Below are 19,463 nucleotides of genomic sequence, written 5' to 3'. Positions count from 1 at the left end.
CGCACCCGCGCGCACACACGCACCCGCGCACGCCGGCAGGCGCTCCGGGCAGGACCGCACCCGCGCGCACCCGCACGGACGGACCATGGCGCTGCGGGCCCGCGCGCTGTACGACTTCAGGTCGGAGAACCCCGGCGAGATCTCCCTGCGGGAGCACGAGGTGCTGAGCCTCTGCAGCGAGCAGGACATCGAGGGCTGGCTGGAGGGCGTCAACAGCCGCGGCGACCGCGGGCTCTTCCCGGCCTCCTACGTGCAGGTGCTGCGCGCCCCGGCCGCCGAGCCGCCGCCGCCCGCCCGCTACGCCAACCTCCCCGCCGGCGGCTTCGAGCCAACGCCGCCCGCCGAGCCCTGCCCGCTGCCGGCGCCCTTCGCCTACCCGCCCGGCCAGGGCAGCGACGACGACTGGGACGACGACTGGGACGACAGCTCGACCGTGGCCGACGAGCCCGGCGCCCTGGGCGGCTCCTACCCCGACTACGAGGCGGCGGGCGGCGGCGTTGGCCCCGGGCGCTATCGCGTGTCCACCCGGTCCGAGCTGTCGCTGGGCTCCCGCGGCGGCGCCCGCCCCCCCGGCCACCCGCACCCGCCCGGCGGCGCCGCCAAGAGCTCGGCCACCGTCAGCCGCAACCTCAACCGCTTCTCCACCTTCGTCAAGTCCGGCGGGGAAGCCTTCGTGCTGGGAGAGGCGTCGGGCTTCGTGAAGGACGGGGACAAGCTGTGCGTGGTGCTGGGCCCGCGGGGCCCCCAGTGGCAGGAGAACCCCTACCCCTTCCAGTGCTCCATCGAGGACCCCACCAAGCAGACCAAGTTCAAGGGCATGAAGAGCTACATCGCCTACAAGCTGGTGCCCAGCCACACCGGGCAGCAGGTGCACCGCCGCTACAAGCACTTCGACTGGCTCTACGGGCGCCTGGCCGAGAAGTTCCCCGTCATCTCCGTGCCCCACTTGCCGGAGAAGCAGGCCACCGGCCGCTTCGAGGAGGACTTCATCTCCAAACGTCGCAAAGGCCTGGCCTGGTGGATGGACCACATGTGCAGCCACCCTGTGCTTGCTCAGTGCGACGCCTTCCAGCACTTCCTCACCTGTCCCAGCACGGATGAGAAGGCCTGGAAACAAGGCAAGCGCAAGGCTGAGAAAGATGAGATGGTGGGTGCCAACTTCTTCCTGACCATCAGCGTCCCCACGGGCCCCGGGGCCAGCCTGGACTTGCAGGAGGTGGAAAGCCAGGTAGACGGCTTCAAAACTTTCACGAAGAAGATGGACGAGAGTGCCCTGCAGCTTAATCACACGGCCAATGAGTTTGCCCGCAAGCAAGTCACCGGTTTCAAGAAGGAATACCAGAAGGTGGGGCACTCCTTCAAGTGCCTCAGTCAGGCGTTTGAGCTGGACCAGCAGGCCTTTTCGGCTGGCCTCAACCAAGCCATAGCCTTCACTGCAGAAGCCTATGATGCCATCGGGGACCTCTTCGCGGATCAGCCACGGCAGGACCTCGATCCTGTGATGGATTTGTTAGCGCTGTATCAGGGGCATCTGGCCAACTTTCCAGATATCATCCATGTCCAGAAAGGTAAAAACCATAAGTGTTTTCTGAAACGATGGCATTTTATCTATCAGTGATATGCACACAGGTGTAGGGACCAGGGGCTAATTTTCATTCCGTGCCAGAGGTCTAGACAGAGTTGGGAATTTTACTGGTCAGAGGTTGCTGTGTTTGTGCGTCTCTGAAAGAAACCACATCTGCCTGGAGGGCTGATACGTTAAAGATTAATGGGGATGTTTACAAACCCTGGGGATCAAGTGGTATGAAAACATCTATTACTGTTTGATGTACATGAGGTATCTGAAATCTCTGATCTAGCAGGTAATAAATATGAAGTAATCTGAAGGCGCAGGTGTTCCTCCAGTTGACCACCTTGTTTGAGGTATGTGTGGTAGTGTGCATGTTTTGCAATGTCAAAACCGGTCAGATATTTAAGTCTGCTGGAGTTTCTCGGTTTGGCCATTCATTAAACTCCTTTGGTGCCTTTGTAAGAATAATGGACTGCCACGGTGTTCTTAGTTGGAGTTGTTCCCCCTTTGCTCTTCTTGCCATGAAAAATCTTGCTTATCTGTTAACTTGCATCGTCTTTCTAGCTGAAACACGGCGTCTGAGGTTCAGATTGCTGTTGGTGTGGCCCTTTGTGATTCGTCAGAGAGAAATAAACTCTGAAAATGCAAGAATCATCTGCTATATAGCTAGTGACATTTGTTTAGATAAATAGATGTTTGTAGTACTATATATGTGTAGATGATTTCTCTTCTGTGAAGTTAATGATGCATTGTGAGAAGATTAGTTCCTCATTTATTCTTTTTGCTTATATTCCTTACCTGTAGTTTTCAACTCGAAGGCTGGGGAGGCGTGGGAATTGGAGCTGTAAAAAAGACGCTCTGCAGATATGAGCGTGACAGTGACTTGAGAAAATGCGTAAGCTTTATTGTAAATTATTTCAGATATTAATAAGCAGTGTTCTGCATCCTAAGAGTCAGAACTTGAATTGTCAATTATGCTGAATTGGTGTTCTGTGCACTTAGTTGACATTTCTAGGGTTTTTGCATCTGGAACAGTACCTTGAGTTTGACTATGAAAGAGTTGGAATAAACAGATTACAAAGGCAGGCTTTTGGGAGGTGTACATTATTGCTGGGAAAGTCTGAGGAAAGAGAGTTGGTACAAAGCACTCAACTTATTTGAGAAAGTAAGCTTTTCATAAAAATGGTACGCATTAAAGTCAGATTTCCATCCTTCTATAAATCTCAAAAATCTTTGGTGGAAACTTAAGCCATCTTAATACCATTCTGTAGAGAAAAGGGCAGTGTGTAGTGTAACCTCTGAGGAGTTGTTCTGCCAGCTGCTGTGGTGTTGTATTCTGATTACAACTTTTAAGTATTTAAAATTTGCAGAGGGGGGCGGCCTTGGCAATGCCTCTTGTTTGGAAGTAGAGATTTTAAAGTGAGTTGTCAGCTAATAACAGGATTATCAGTAAGCTTTTGAAAAAAAATTAAGAAAGGGAGATATTTTTTGTGAGGTGGAAAAAAACCAGCAGGTTGTATCTAGCATTTAAAGAATACATCCTCAGGCTTTAAGGCTATGTAGAGTCCTTCCCTGCAGTATTTTTGGAGATGAGACTCTGAAGAGTGAATTTGGAATAATAAGATACATGCTTCACTCAACATTGTTTCTTTTATAGTTCTGTTTGAATTTGTGCTTACTGGTTAGGATTACCTTGATGAAGTGGCTAGGTTCATCTAAATGAGCTTCCACTAGAGCAGCACATGAGGATGACATATTTGGAGTTGTTTTTGGGCCAAAGCACTGTCCTGGAGCTGGCTGGAGAAATATATGGCTAGTCTGTGTGTGGGTGTTGATGATGCAGCACCTCTGGGCTAACGCTGTCTTCAGCACAATATCATTCCTGGTGTATACTTACCATAAGAAAATGGCATGGGCTTGAGAGCCTGGTCTCTTGAGTGCCCATGTTCATGATGGGAAGAGGATTAGAACAGGCTTGTGTGTTTGTTGTTCCCGTTACAACACACACAAAGGAGGAAAACTGAGAGGAAAATATTTTTACACCCAGTATATTGCTGGTTTGTTATACTTAGGGGTTACTTGTAACAAGGTGTAACTTTACAATTCCGGAACTTAAGAGGAAAATACCAACTGTTGGGTGCTCTTGCAACATAACAGCTTTCTTTTAAATTTACTATCTGGGATAGTTGCCAGTTTTGAGAATTATTATTGTCTGTATAGACTAAACAAATATCTGTTGGTGATGATAGATCATCTGAAAAATAGAGTTGATGTGTCTTTCTTCAAGTGTTTTATTTTCTAGTGCACACCACCTTTGTGCAGTAAAATGACCTCTAAATGCCCTAGGAGCGGTAGAACTGTGCTTACATGGCCATGCCTTTAAAAAGATGAACTCTGAAGTTAGGAGAGTTCTTTCTACACAGTGCAAATGTATTGTCCACTTGGGATAATAACAAAGGCCTTTTCTAGACGCCATTTCTGTGTGTCCCTAGACCTGAGAAGAGCAGAAAAATAAAGGCAGTGGTGCCCAAACCAAGCCTATATCTATGGGTAGGATATTCAACTGTGTTGTCCTGTTATGGGTTTGCTCTACTGCAGATAGTTGAACTGCTGCCGAATGTGTTCTGTAAGTGTGTGTTGTGGTTTTGCCTGAGAAGTCTGCACCTCCAGGGTTTTTTAGACATTTCTGCGACTTCTGCAGGAAGAAGGACAGAGAATCTGTAAGTCAAAGGCAAAAATTTCCATCTGTTTGGGCTTTGTCTTTTCTAGAATTATGAACCAAAGCCTTGTAAGCCTCATTGTTGTTTCATTTGCCTATCAGCAGAAAAATGTGTTAGGCATTGTACTTTTAATTGCTCTGGGGTCCAGATCTTTCTGTCTTCTGTGCTGAGGGCATCATACGTGATCTGAAGTGTGCAGAAGGGGATTGTTGCTTTGGTCATTTGTGTGATACAAGTGAAGAAATGGGAGATTTTTAAAGATTCCTTTCCTTATGCCTTCTTCATCTTGAGCAGCCAGTGTTTAAGCAATTTTCTGTGAGGGGAAGTTCCTGCTCCAGAAGAGACGGAAGAACGATCTGAATTTTTCTGTCCCAGCTGAGGATCAATTTGTCAGTGCATCATGAGAGACCTTACCCAGTTTGATGGGCACTGCAGTCCAGCTCTGAAGTTCGGTTGGATTGAGCCCTGCTGTCAAGAACAAGCTATGTTTCCATCTAGAAATTCTTGACTTGAGAGTCCCACTTAGGGTGGCACAGAGCATTCACAGCTCCAAGACATACATCTCTTCCAAACTTCTTGTTCTTTTATAGGTTTTATTTGGAGAACTATTAGGGAAAAATTGGCACCTGTAGAGGTAGATGATGACAGAGTGGTCTCTCAAGCATCTAAGCACCCAAATACTTGTGTGAATCTAGCTCTCAACTCCCCACAGGTAAATGCTTCTGAAGTACTTGCATGGAAGTATTCCTGTCCTATGCTTTTTGGATTGGAAGATTCTAATATGTTAGACAGATATAGGTATTCTCAATTTTCTTTAGCCTCTGGCAAAGCATTTGTAGAAGAGGAATATTAAGTTTAGTAGGCCCAAAAACTAAGCTGCGCTTTTGTAGTTTGCTCTTGCAGAACTGGTGTATCTTTCAAGAAATACTAGATTCAGTTGGTTTAATTATGGGAAGAAAAGCTACCCTCCTGTCTACATTTGTAATGGGTAATGCCTTATTTTCTATGTTTTTAAGGTCTACTTGTGGAAATTCCTCAGGCATTCCTGGAAAAACGATTCCTAGATATTAATTGCTAGAGTCCCATTCAACTGATGAAATCTTCTAGCTTCAGTAATCTTCAACATGAATGCTTACTGCAGGCCCATGCAAGTTCACGTTCAGAGAATTTATGCATATGTAAGAATTTGAGATTGTGTATGTTAGTACTGTAGCTCATACGTATTTGGCTGTTGTGCTGTACTATTTGCTTAGTGAGAATAGAGATGTTATGGATTTGAGGGTTCCTGTCTTTAAAGTTGTGTCTGATGAATCACTATGATTGACCTCTTGTGATTCCTGAAAGTGGAAGACATACTGACTAACTTGCTGTTTCATCTCTGCTTTCCAGACTTCTCCTTTCTCTTAACACCATAATATTAAAATTAGACAAACTTTTAGTTAGGATTTTTGCAAAAGAGATTTGAGGAAGTCTTCTAAATGTTTTCTAGGAGGTGGGCAGCAATTCTGTTTCCTCTGCATGCCAGGATTACTTGAAAATTATTTAATTTTTTTTGCTTCTTGATCACTATTTGCAAAAAGTAAATTAAGGCAGATGGTCTTATTTACCTGAAGCAAAGTTAATTCCAGACATTGGCTTTGAAGAATGTGCTGGGTGTGTTTCTAGAATATCTTAAGAAATTGCAGTGAAAAAGCATTCCAGTTGGAAATGTATAGAAATTTAAAGCATAAAAAAGCCCCAGACAGCACCGAAACCTGGAAATCTGTAACATTTTCAGCAATTGTGGGGTTTTTTTTTTGAGGGAGGGTGAGAAAAGGTATGTGTATTCATGAATAAGTCAGACTGTTCAAAATTTTGCCTAAAATTTTCTATCACAATGTAAAAGCAGTGCTTTTCTCTCTTGTTACTTTGTAACTTCTTAAATTTGTTTTACAGACTTGGATTTTTTCCTTCCCTGTTTTTTCTTTTATCCTTTCGCCTCTCTTCTGCCCTCAAATACATACACTTTGCATGGGGTTCAACTCAGATAACAACTGGCTACAAGCTAGGCATGTAATCCTAGGCAGATGACCCTCACAACAGTAGAGATGGGTACCTACATTTCATCTGTTTAAGCACTTTGATAGGAAAGGATGGATTGCTCCAGGATGACTACAGCAATGATGTAGCATTGTCTGCAGTGTCTGCTGAAATCACCCAATATTACCTCCAATTATTTGAAAGTAACTTGAAGGAAACTGAGTCTCTTATATGGCTAAAATGTGAAAGGCTCTTCATGTGTAGAAGCTGTATAAAATGATAACTTCCTTGATGTGTGTAAAATCAAGAATACAACAGTAAACAAGACTAAAATTGAGCAATAGCCTTAATTGAAGATTAAACAGAAAGAGGTAAAAAAAGGAAATTTGTGCCCTGGTTTGCCTAAAACATGCATGGATCTTTTTAAAGTATGGGGTTTTTTTTCTGTTCCACAGCCCCCAAAATCTCTTCCTCCCTTAGCTTTCTGAAGGAGCAAGATTCATGCAGTCATGATGTCTTCTCTTTCCTGTTATTTTTTGAAGCCCTCTAGCCTCATGACAGAGAAATATTTCATAATCAATAAGATTGAGTTATTTTTTTCAAAAACACCATTGTCACTTCTTGTTCTCATATGGGTAGTTACTCATTGCAAGCAGTAAGGCCCTGTCTACTGGAAAAACTTTGGTAGACAGCTAGACAGTAGCAGGACAGTGTAGATGACAAAGAATTAGGAATTATTTTGTAGAAAGAGGAAGTAACTTTATTTCAAAAACTGTGTAATAATACCTTTTCAGCGCAAAGCTTGTGAAGAATCTAGCGGGTGAGAAAAGGTTCATTTGGCTTCTTTTGCAGCTGCGAGAGCTCCAGGTCTTTCTAGAAGAAGTTCCATCCAAACAGGGTTGATAAGAATTGGTAGGCTGAAGATGGGCAGTAGCTCCCAGAGCTCTTCTAAGTCTTTGCAAGCGCTTTATCAGAAATGACTAAGCTGGCCGTTTTTTTGCAAGTCACCTTTGGAACAAGGACGTGTTTCAGCCTTTACAGCATCTTTCCGTGACTTCATTGTTAGACTTTGTTTAAACAGTTAAAATGCCAAGTTAATGTGTGCAAGACTGTATAAACTCATCCAGCTGGTACCGTATTTATTTTAAATGGCTTGGTTCAAATAGCACAGAATTTGAATATTCTAATTAAAAGATGAAATCACGTTTGGCTTAGCCCTCAAAACATGAGTTTTATCAGCAGACTAGAGCAAATAAATGGCAAACACTTTCTATGGAATCTTGTTTATCTTTCATGAAAGCCATGAGGATTTAAGTAAAGGTTTTTTTTAAATGCAAGGCAAGAGTATGTTTGAAATTTTGGAGTGGAATTTCATTAAATGAGTGACAGAATATATATCTTTAAACAAATGCTTGGTTCTTGTGAGTAACTTCAGGTTGTTCTTGTAGCAGAGCAGGAAAAACTGCAGCTCAGCCTTTCTTTTAGGTACGTACACATCAAGGGTGGACAGCTTCTGTAATCGTAAGGAACTAAATGACCCTCCTTATGCCTACTTGCCATTCTTTTGTAACAATGTGAAAAGCAGATTCATGCTATGATTGGGAGTTTACGTTGCTTTTTTATCTTGTATTGAAAAGCAACTTGCTATTCCAATGTTTTTTTCAGACTTACTATTTTGAATCTTTGTACACGTGAAGAAAGATTCATTTCACCAAATATTATAATAATGACACTACATTTTTAGTTGTCTGGAGTTCTGTGTAAGCCCAAATTCAAAGGGGCAGATCCCTTCCTTCTAAAATGGCAGACATCTCTTCTGCCTTTGTAAAACTGTAATATTCTCTGTACATTATAGTATGTACTATAATGCTAAATTAGTTTAATAAAGTTATAGATTTAGATTTTTTAATTAATGTAATATATCAATATATAATGTAGTGCATTTCTATACAATATGAATATAGAATTATATTATTATAATGTTCACATAGTCTGGTTTTGTATTATATAATATATATTTAATTGGTTACGTTAGCAGTGGTTTACCTTGCATATTTTTCTCCAACAAAGAGCCAGCCTACTTCTTTTTATCCTCATAGAGATACTGCCACATTCAGATTTCTAAGAGGGTAGTAGGGGGAAATTGGAGTGCTATCTGTGTTTAATTTGGATCTTGGCTGTTTTCGTATGAATTTATGTGAAACTGCCTATACGGTTTGTATTCGCTTCTCTTAGGGCAGTAGTGGAGTTAAGCAGATGATGATGGGCAAGGAAACACTATAAATTGTTTTTGCATCCCTTCTGCCTTTACGGAGAACAACATCCAAAAGCAGCTCTTTTGTGGCTCAGTAAAGAAGGGATGTAAGAATCTGTGGAATTTGCTTCTATTGATAATAGTGCATGGATATTAATACGCAGTGTTACCTGTCTTCTCCTGTCCACACACATTTCATGCATTTTAAGATAATTTGTCTTAAAATTCTGTTTGATGACCTGTTTAGATGTAAGCTAGTAAGAAGTATTTAAAATCACTGAAAGGTTTCCTCCTGGTACTTCTGCAAATGGCAGTTGCTTTCATTTTCAAATGTTTCCATCCTGAACAACAGGACTGGCTTTCCAATGGGCAAATGTACCATATTCCAAGTGACCAGTCAAGTTTAAGTTTCTCTTCTTTCTGTCTCCGCAGCCTGCAGTGTTGGCTGGAGCCATACCAGAGAAGAGTTCCTTAAATGGCACATGTGAGTGCCAAAAAGTATGGACTATCTTAGAACAGGGCAGACCTACTGTTTGCCTCTCAGGCTGCGGTGCAAAATGCTGTGTGTGTGGTGATGGACAGCAATATACACGATATAGCTGGATTTTGAGATGAAAGTATTTGTGATAGACCTCTTTTCAGGCATCACTGTAGTCACCTGTAAAATCAGAACTACCCACGCACACAGGTTAAACATGCTTTAGTGCCTGAAATAAGGTCATTTGTTTGCTTAAATCATTGTTTATGTACAATGCGTCTAAAGGCACAGGAGTTTAAAGTCACTGCATGAAAAATTTGGATGGAAAACTTCCATCTTTTATTGCCCAGGTTTTACGTGTGGTTACCTAGCACTATGGGGTTTTTTTTTTGGTTTGTTAATGGACTTATTGCACCTAATGCCCCACATAAGCTGATAATTCTGTAAAGCTTCATATACTTTGACATCTTGCTGTCACCTCCTCTTATCCACTGTTTCAAGAGCAAACTATGGCTTGTTGGTTACATAGCAACGTGGTATGGTGTGGTCCAGCAAAACATTCGTAGTGGAGCTGCTGCACACCAAAGCTTATAGATTCTTCTGGGAGAATCTGGAACTGAAATGCAGGTTGCCAGTGTAGTCATTTAAATATTTTACAATAGCATAAGCATTTTGGAGCCTCTGAACATGCACAGATGTGATTATACTCATTGTACGTTTGGATAAATAAATAGGCCGCATATGTTCTTCCTCTGTGTGTGTGTGTACACCAACTGGCAGACGTATGCACAGTGAGACTAATCACGTCTTAAATATTGCATTATTTAAAATTAAAAAAGATAATTAGAAGTATCTGGTATCCATTAACCCTGGTTGCTCTTTAAAATTGAGTGACATTTGATACTGTGCATTCTAACGTCATTGTTAATTAGTTATATATTAATTAAAACAATGAATATGTTAAAGCCAGCAGATTAGATTAGAGTTAGCCAAGTTTCTGAAATCTCTAGCAAAGACTTCTATTTGTGTACGACCTCTGAACTGTGTAGATTAGGAGGTGATTTATTTTGAACTGAAGAATGCATCTCTGGATGACAGTTTTGATAAGCTTTGAAACAGGGTAACTGGAAGAACAAATAATTATGTCTGACATTAATAATCCTGCAGTCAGTCAATGTTAACCTGGGAGTTAGCAGAGTACTATAATTTATGAGCCTAGATTTACTGGATAGTATTATTTTATTCTGTGGTTATCTGAGCAGTGGGCAATGAAATAATAAAAAATAAACCTCACATTTTTTAACTATTGTTAGATTGCAGATTCTAAAAGCACTATAACCATTTTCACGCATCTGTAAAAAGAAAGCCCTGTAATACTAAAGTAATGGCAGTTTGATATGTTTTATTTTTATATTTCTAAACTTCATTATGGAAAATAGAACATTGTTAAAGTACTTTTGCACCCTTAAGGAAAAGAATATAATCGTTGAGTTAGAAAGACTTGTTTTGAAAACTCGGTTGTGTTGGCACTTTCAGAAAGAACAAATGACCTCAGCATTTTGCTTTGATGTTGTAGAGCACTTCCTTTTTTCTGTTTAAAACTGTAAAACCAGACTTTAAAGTAGCAAGTTGTTCCTACATTAATTCCTGTAATGGTACTTTTTCCCTGTGACATTTCTTTTATGCAGTTCAGTCTCTGATGGAGAAGTCTTCTGGTTTTAATTTCAGGCAAATTCCTATTATGCGGTTTTCTGTCGTAAATCTTGCCAGAAAATGTAAAGAATTTGCAGAATCTTAATGTAGGCTTCTTTTGTTAATCTGTGCTCAGAGCATTCTTAAGCAAATAATCTGTTAATGTAGTAAAATCTCTCATCTGCTACACAAAATTTCAACATTTCACTTAGAATTGAGAGAGGGAAGTTTGGGCCTTTTTTTTTTTTTTCAGAGTGGGGTTTCATGTTATGTGTAATCTCCTGTGGTGCTTCTGCCACCTCCCTTGAATTGGAGCTAATGATTTTGTAGCCCTGGGCTGAGCTGGATCACATCGCTAAACTGTGAATAAAACTAAGGCACCATCTCCCTCCCTCCCAGGCGAAATGCGGTCTTTCTTTGGATAAGTCATTTGAATCAGCCTGTATAAATACCTTCGTGAGATCTGGTGTAAGTTGGATGGCCATGTAGACAGGCTTGGTGTGGCAGCAGCCTACTGGTTTAGAGGTAATGTTGTTTCCTCCACAGCTATTTCAGAAGAAGAGTAAATAAAAACTATGCTACATGCACTGGGTTGGGGGGTGGGTTACCCAGGGTTTGCTTTTTCAGATCTTTAAGCAAAGAGCTATCTTTAAACGATCTCATTGTTAGGTAAGGAAAACTTACTTTAAGTTACATTTTCTGCTTTTGTATCCATTAATGAAAGCAACACGATGAATCTATTGTAGTCTTTATGGGCTGAGCCCCAAAACTTTTGCCTTCTGGTGACTTTGCTGCCTGCAACTTGGACTTGCATCAAGTACGCTACATGTGAATAACGAAGGTAACACTGGCTGCTGGTAGGCTGATCCAAGTTGGAGAGCTTGGAGACACATCTTCATCACTATGGGTTTATGTGTGTGTACACATGCTTACATTGTGGAGGGAGAACAAGTACAATTTACACTATGAATTCAAACCCAGCCTTAGCTGACTTTTCACATGATCTCAAAGCATTCTTTAGTGTAATAAAACTGCAGGTGATGTGAAAATACGTTGCTTAACCCAAAGGTGAGTGCTCTCAGGTCAGGAATTCTTTTATTTATTTAATTTGCCTGAATTGATTTGACTATTTGCAACCTCATGTTTGCATTGGCAGCTTATGGACTCAATACGCTCCCTTTTTTCCTGATAACTCATCGACGTCCATTTCAGTTGCTGTTTGTATTGTGTGTTTTGCAGCCTGGCAGTGTTTTATTTTAGCAGGAATTTTACATTGTCTTGTCTTCTTGGCTGCTAGCACATTGCTATAAATGTCCTTTGTTAAATAGGTTTATATCATCTTGTGTTGTCTAATCTCATACTTCAAAACAAGTACTGAAACCTGCGAGTTTCTCTTAAACCTTTAGCAGCGTTCAGTGAGCAACACTGTCTGTTTAACATCAGGCTTTGAGCAATGAAAAACTGCTTCTCCCCACCTCTAAGAATTACAGAAATAGATTGTAGCAGAGCTTTCTGCAGTGTCCTTGATCCAGACTCTCTTCAATGTCTAAAAGCTAGTCCTGATCACCCAAATGTTATCTCCTGACAGGTCTTATTGGACCAGAAGTTTTAAATACATGGACAAGATTTTACAGAATCTGTAGAGCTGGAGTTGAAAAAAACCCAAAAATACAAAAAAAACCCCAGAATTTATTTTTGTGCATTCCATCCCTCTGGGAACAATACACTGGTGGATATTTATCCTATACATGTATCCTATATATTTATCCAGGTTACCTTGAGCTAATATGCATTAGGAGGCGGTTCCTTTTGTTTCTTTTCCCTGAAGTGTGTTAGCCTTTTCTAGGACTGACATAATTTTGCTTTTGTTTTTTAAATATGTCTTGCTTTTTTGGATTGACTAAACTAATACTAGATGTTCACATAATTAAATTCAGAAACCAGAAGATATTTCTGCAGGTAACCCTAGACCTGAAGGAGCTTGCTTAGCCTCAACAGCCTTCGAGAGCAGCAGTGGAAACTGGGAAGTACTGGATTAGGTGCTGAGGGTGATGGGTAGATGAGTGGGGATGGTTTCATGATGTACAGCCTAAGGTGAGATGGGTTAGGAGCTGTAGACTGGGAAATGTTAGAGGTTCCCATAGGACCTGTCCCCAGCTTATGCATCTGTGAACAAAACCCTTGTTTTCAAATAGGGGTGTAGGTAAAGGGGTGCTCCCTTCTTCTCTCACCCAGTCCTCCTTTCCCATTTTGCCATCAGAAACCTTCATGGTTTGTTGCACCCTTGACATCAATGAATCTCTGCTACAGTTTTGCTCATGTAGATTTAAATACAAAGGCTGTAGGCTACAGAGAAGCATTTGTGGTGAAACGTGTTATATTATTGTTACCAATGCTGCTTGCATGACCATGCAAAATAACAATTTTTTTTTCTGATATTTACTAAACTAACTCTTGTAAACTTCAGTAGATGCTGAACAAGCTAAAAATTACATTTTAGAACAAATAATTGTTTGGTTCTTAAGGTGAAGCACATGGGCTTAATTTCTGTGGTTTTGGGAAAGGTCTGTTGTCCTAAAAATAAGCTAAAATTTGCCCTGTTAACATATTTTAGATTGTTTCACTAATAATTAAGCACTTCATTAGAGGCACTTCAAAAGAACAAGCATGTTTGTACTTAAGCAGATCTATGTGTTCTTGTCATACATTGCTGACCTCTAGGAGTAGCCTGCCTAGGTTTTAAAGGACCTTCCACTATACAACCAGTATGAATCCATATGCATTAGGAGAGCAGTATAAATGGGTGCGGGTTTTCCCCTCAATTCCATTCCCTAGCTATAAGTATTTACTTTTTTTTTTTTTTACTGGCAAAACCCACATAATAAGTCTAGTCTAGAGGGGTTTAGGTTTAATGTTTGTTAATCTATGGGTTTTATTGTTGTAAAATAATGTGAAGTTTATACATGCTGCAGAACTTATTTATGCTTCTCGGTTGCTGATGCTGTAAATTTCAGTATTTTTCTTCCAGTTTGGTCATTCTAGAAATAACAGCTAAAGCTGTTCCCACATCACAGCTGAAGAGTTGTCATGTTTATTTAACCAGCTCCATCTGGCTTCCAGTAAGTCCCAAATTTCAATTTTTCATAGCCATGCACGAATTCCTGCCATGCCCACAGAGCACAGAGAAAATGTCTGCTAAGCTTGGGTTTGTTTGTTGGAAGAAGCGTCTCTTTTGCAAAAAAGGGGATTAAGTGTTTTTCAGATCATACCCTATCATGCAGATTCCTCACTCCTGAGAGGAGAAAAATACAGATCTTCTGGCATGGTCCCATTGCTGGCACCACTGCACGTGGAAAAGGCTTTTCGTTTGTGTTTGTTTGGGCCAGGCTGGAGATGATGAGATCAATCAGCTGTAGCAGCTGTTGTCAAGCTTTGAGCCACTATGCTGGCGGGCTGTGGGGAGCAAGAAGATGTGGAGCCAGGCAGCACCTGGGGAGAGCCGCCGCCTTTGGCCTCCAGGCAGCTCTTTGGCTCACCAGGTTCAGAGTGTGTCCTCTGCCACTCAAATACCAGCATCCTTAGCCACACAGGCTGCCATCTATACATACCTTGTTAATGACCTCATTGTCACAGTTTAAAAGAGTAAAGGAATGTCTTTGTTATGGTCTTTCAGCAAGTACCTCACACTAGAGGGAAATTTCTTGTGCTGTCCTCTGAGAGCTCATACCAGGGCTGTAAACAGGAGATGCCACATATAGCACAGCCTCAATGCAAGTTAACCAGAAAAAATGTGATTTAAGTAGAGAAGTACTGATAACTAGTGTAGTAATTAAAAACAGTCACTATAGCTATTAACAAATTGTTGTTGGAAGCTGAAAGGAGAAAAATCACTTATATTTCTCTTATTTTAATAATTCCAGATTTTATTTATGATGCAAGACACAGCCTGTATTTCATTTTAAAAATGGAATAAACTCTTTCCTCAAGTCTGCCAAATCATCTGTTACTTTAACTTGTATCTAGTAAGGGAGTACCTTGACCTTCCTGCATTCTACATGACTGCCTGTTAAGGGGTTGGAAGTGAGCAGGGAATGAGCTGCAGCAGGCCAAGGAAACATGAGAAGCACGTGGAGGAGATACAGTGAGGAGCAGCCATGCTCCCCAGTTGCTTCCCACCTGCTGTATGTGCAGCAAACTCGGGCATATTCATGCACAAGATTATGCTCCTGATCTGAATTGCAAGGATATAAAGGGTTTTGATGGGAGGCGCATTTGAAATAGTGTATTAAACAGGCATGGGAAAGGAAGGAAAGGACAGAAGATAGTATTACTGCTGGTGAACTGCATTTTTTACTGTATAATGATGCCTCCTATGTGTGAATTCAGAATGAGGAGGAGACGAACCTGCTTCCCCAGCAGACAGAGTAGAAGTTGTCCCCCTGGAATATACAGGGAGAACAGTTTCTCTGTTAGCTTGTTGACTGGTGTCACTGTAGGGAATACAGGAAAGCATTTCTTTAAGGCAATGTAAAGGAAGTCCTGTCAGTGAACTGTAGTTGTGTATATGGTAAAAAGCGTAGTCTGAAAGGAAAGAAAGTTAAGACATTGAGGCTGAAGGATTAAGTAGCTTAAGCATGGTCATAATGAATATGAAAAATGTCCTGTCACTAACGTCTTGTGAGAAGATAAAAGCTGTATTGGTCTGGTTGTTTCTAGTTATATGAATAAAATGTATGTAATATTTAAGGCAAAGAAGTTGTTCTATAGGAAATTGAGTCCAAGGAAATGAATGTCTTAAGACATATCTTGGGACGCTGTCACTATATGAGAGTATTTCAGGTTGGTCTGTTTTCTGGGATGTTTCGTATTTGTAGAATGTTTGTGCTTTAATCAGCTATTTGGGGAAGGAGGACTGTCAGTTCTCTTGCTGTTTATTATGAGACTGCACTAGGTCTGCCTGGATGTCTGCATCTTTGAAATAAACCTAGATTCTCTACTAGACAAGAATTAATTTTGCAGTATCTGCAGCGTAGAGGTGGAAGGGTGTTTCAGCAAAATTCTGTGTATTTGCCTCTCCTTTTGATGTTTCACGAAGTGCAGTTTCTTACAGAGGTTACTTTTCTGGGGTTTTTGTAGGCTTACATTGGTCTGATGGGTTTTCTAGTGCTTTCATTTTTTTCCACTAGTGGTATACTTTTCAGGTATTTCTGAAGAACACCGTCTGATTTATAAGATTGTGAAATAGATACAGTTTACTAACTTTTGCAAGCTAGAGCCTTGAAAAGTGGGGTTTTTAAAACAAGATTAGCTGTTCTGTGATTTTTTGTAGAACAAAAAAGCTTTTAATTTATTCCTTTTTGTTTGTATATGTATGCATACATATAAATGGATTTAGAATGAACCTTGCACAGTTCTTTGTTGTTATTAAATCAGTTGTTAAAGTACAGTAGTCAAGTCTATGTTGTCCTCATAGTTAAACTATTTTGTTTTGTTTTTCACACAGGAGCCCTTACCAAAGTAAAGGAGAGTAAGCGGCATGTGGAAGAGGGGAAGATGGAGCTCCAGAAAGCTGAGGGCATTCAAGAACGCTGTAACATTATTTCTTTTGCGACCCTAGCAGAAATAAATCATTTCCACAAAATCCGTGTGAGGGACTTCAAATCACAAATGCAGCATTTCTTGCAACAGCAAATAATCTTTTTTCAGAAAGTGACACAAAAGCTAGAAGAAGCTCTTCATAAATACGATAGTGTTTAACCTCCGAACTTTGATTTGTGTGCGTCCTTCAGCATGAACGTGACCCAGGCAGCAGAGCAAATGCTGCTGCTGCTGAAGAACTGTTGCCAGTGGTAGAGGGTGGTACAAGGATGATTTTGTGTTCACCTGGAACATGGGTTTTATCTCCAATTATGTAGAAAGGAAACAGTATAGGGCTATGTAGTAGAAACAATACCACGCATTGTAACTAAGTTATACTGTGTATGCCTACACTACCATTGTAACTTTTTTGAAATAATGAGTATACTATTTGCCTTATTGCTTTTTGAAGTATAGTATTTTAGTGCATACTTTGTAGACCTCAAAACCCTTTGGGTCTTTAAGGAAGCTGGCTAGATAAAAGCCTGCTTCAGATGCCTTTTTACTTTCCTAGATTTGGATTTCCTAAATTCAAATGATTCTCTGTTTACAGACTCCTACTAGAGCAGCTATGTGATTCTGTGCCTTTAGACTCTATTTTTCCTTCTCTAGTAAGTCACATTTTTATGATTGAATGAATGAAGGATTGATGCCTCTGACAGGAACTGATTATGAAACCTCACACTGACTCGAAAAAAATCAGCTGCCATCCAGTTTGCACAGCAAGTACTGTCTTGCAACAAATGTCGGCTCAAAAAGGAGAACTTAGATCTATTCACATTCTCCCTGGAAGTGGAGACTACTTGTTACATGTACTATGATGTTAAGCACAAATACAAAAATACACCACTTACTTCCCTTTCCAAAATGAATGATATAGTAAGGGTTGGTTTTTTTAGTACACAGCATTACTGTGAGTGGAAATTTGGAGAGCTAGCTTAATAAAAATTATATATATCAAGGGGATATGAATGCAAACTATGTGGCTGGAACATTTTTTTATGTTTTAAATGATCTGGTCATTGTTAATTGCTGATTCAGTTTAACTTCAAACTTGCATCTACATTGCCAGTTGAGTTGAAACTCCACTGTGATTCATTAGTTTACTAAGTTGAGAATTCTTGGGGATGTTCAGTAATATAAATGATTTTAAATAAGTCTTGTCTGAACTGACTTGGAAAACAAGTGGCATTTTTATGTTTGTAACACTCAACAATTAACAAATGTCTTAATTTTTTGTATATATATTTTTGACAAGCAAGGTGCATTTATATATACGTAAACACTATCTTTTAAAGAGTTTTCTGGCTTGTTTCCCTTCAATTAAGTCTGAAGTCTGTGTTTCTTACCTGTGGTTTCCTTCTTGTAGGTCAGTATGAGAAAGGGTTTTTATTTATCCTGTCTTTTTTTCTCCTAAACAAAAATAACAAAACCTTCCAAGGAAGCAAAATGTTTACTTCTTGTTTTTAATTAAATTAATCAAAGACAGCTTAAACAAATGAAAGCCTGGAAAAGGAAGTTAAGCAATAGTTATATTTAAGTACAAATAATTTCCCACCTATGCAGCAGAAATGTGCAGTTCTTTCAGTCATGTGAGTTTCTGTAGCTTAATCCCACACTTCTGTTTTAGAGGAGTAAATGTAAGAATGTACTTTTTTGTTTTCACATGCTTGAAGATGGCTGTTTTCCGCAAGTTGTGTTTGTCCATGCTTCTAGTACATACCCAAAGAAGTAAAATACAGAATAATGAAGAGGAAAAAAACAGTATTTGTAAAAGAAAGGACAATCAGTGAGAAAAAGACTCAATTTCCCGGCTCTTAGAAGAGTGCTGCAAGTAACAAGGTTGACCATAAAATGAGGACCAGTGTCATGGGGCTGACTCGCTCTTTGCCTTCCTCATGGCATCTCATTCTACATTCAAAACTTATTGCTTCCCTTAACAGCTCTTCCCAACAGGACTCCACCTTCCCATATGTTGTTTAATTATGTGAAATAGTAATGAGCTAGGTTTAAGCTGAGTTCCATGGCTTATGTTTGCTTAAGCCAGATACTGCTTTATTAAATGTCTTTGCAGTAATTAGATCAGGCTACAATCAAATGAATTCTACGTGAAGGTATTAAGACCTGTTCAGAAATTGATCTTGGTCCAGTTGAAGTATTTTAGGAGACTAGTATTAACGACATGTACATGTCCAGGAAGAAATTAAGCTGTGATATGTATACATACAATATTATCAGACAGGTACAGTTTTCCCAAATAAACTGTCATGGCCTTCACTTTACTCTCTGATTTGTGAATTTTTGGGGTGCAGTAAGGTGGGGGTGCTAATTGGTTAAACTCTATGTACCAAAAAAACTTAACTAGAATCCTGGGTCTGAATTGCTGCAGAATTCAGAAAGGTTCAAATCCACAATAGTATTAGCATCTTCCTTTTTTTCTCACTCGGTATAGAGCTGGAGTTAAACTGATGTAGGGACGCTAAACTCCATAACGCTTAGTGTACTATGCAAGAACTTCAGTTCTAATTTCATTTGGAATGAATATAACATCAACCCCATGACTGATGGACTTCTGGATGGTATGGTAATGGTACGGTATGGTCTGAAATCCAATTGTACTCTGCAGTGAAGTGAATATATATTCTGGGGACTTTGGAAGCATGTAAGGAAATCTAAAATAATCCTTTAAATACATAAAGAGGGAGGACAGCAAATTAGCTCTACAGTGTAATGTTAAATGGCTTTGTTTCATGCCATTCCTGTAATTTGTTTTTGATGCATCACAATTTTTGCATTGACAAGTAGTAAGTATCTGGTGTACTTGGAAGTTAGTGAAGCTGCAAGGAGATCCACTGTGGTATTGGTTTCTGTTAAAGTGCTGAGTCTAGTGAAGACTCTGGAATGAACCCTTCAGGCCAGTGTATCTAGTTAGAATCACCAGCAAGTGGAGTGTGAATTATTTTTCTATGCAGATTGTAGGGTTTCTATTTAGAATGTAACAGCATGCTGAAATGGTTAGGTCAGTTGGTTTCCTAGTCCGTTTGGTATCTGGTACTTCCTGAGTAGACAGTGGCCTCTGTTTATTAATTGTGC

At 40.3% G+C, this 19,463-nt stretch overlaps 1 protein-coding gene across 1 annotated transcript; it reads left to right on the top strand.

The window, feature by feature from the left end:
* The first annotated feature begins 63 nt into the window (after positions 1–63).
* Positions 64–18,781, top strand: SNX18 (sorting nexin 18). Its single transcript, XM_069879786.1, has 2 exons — positions 64–1,568; positions 16,237–18,781. Exons 1-2 carry the CDS (start codon positions 86–88, stop codon positions 16,488–16,490), a joined length of 1,737 nt encoding a protein of 578 aa, XP_069735887.1. The 5' UTR covers positions 64–85; the 3' UTR covers positions 16,491–18,781.
* Positions 18,782–19,463: the final 682 nt, after the last annotated feature.

Source organism: Phaenicophaeus curvirostris, chromosome Z, assembly GCF_032191515.1.
Source record: "Phaenicophaeus curvirostris isolate KB17595 chromosome Z, BPBGC_Pcur_1.0, whole genome shotgun sequence".
Classification (NCBI taxonomy): domain Eukaryota; kingdom Metazoa; phylum Chordata; class Aves; order Cuculiformes; family Cuculidae; genus Phaenicophaeus; species Phaenicophaeus curvirostris.
The sequence above is the reverse complement of the archived record's forward strand: the minus strand, read 5'-3'. Positions and strand labels throughout refer to the sequence as shown.

Coding starts and splice junctions, on each gene's coding strand:
- SNX18 (XM_069879786.1), top strand. CDS start 86: ATGGCGCTGCGGGCCCGCGCGCTGTACGACTTCAGGTCGGAGAACCCC. Junction 1,569..16,236: donor TATCATCCATGTCCAGAAAG/GTAAAAACCATA, acceptor TTTTTCACACAG/GAGCCCTTACCAAAGTAAAG.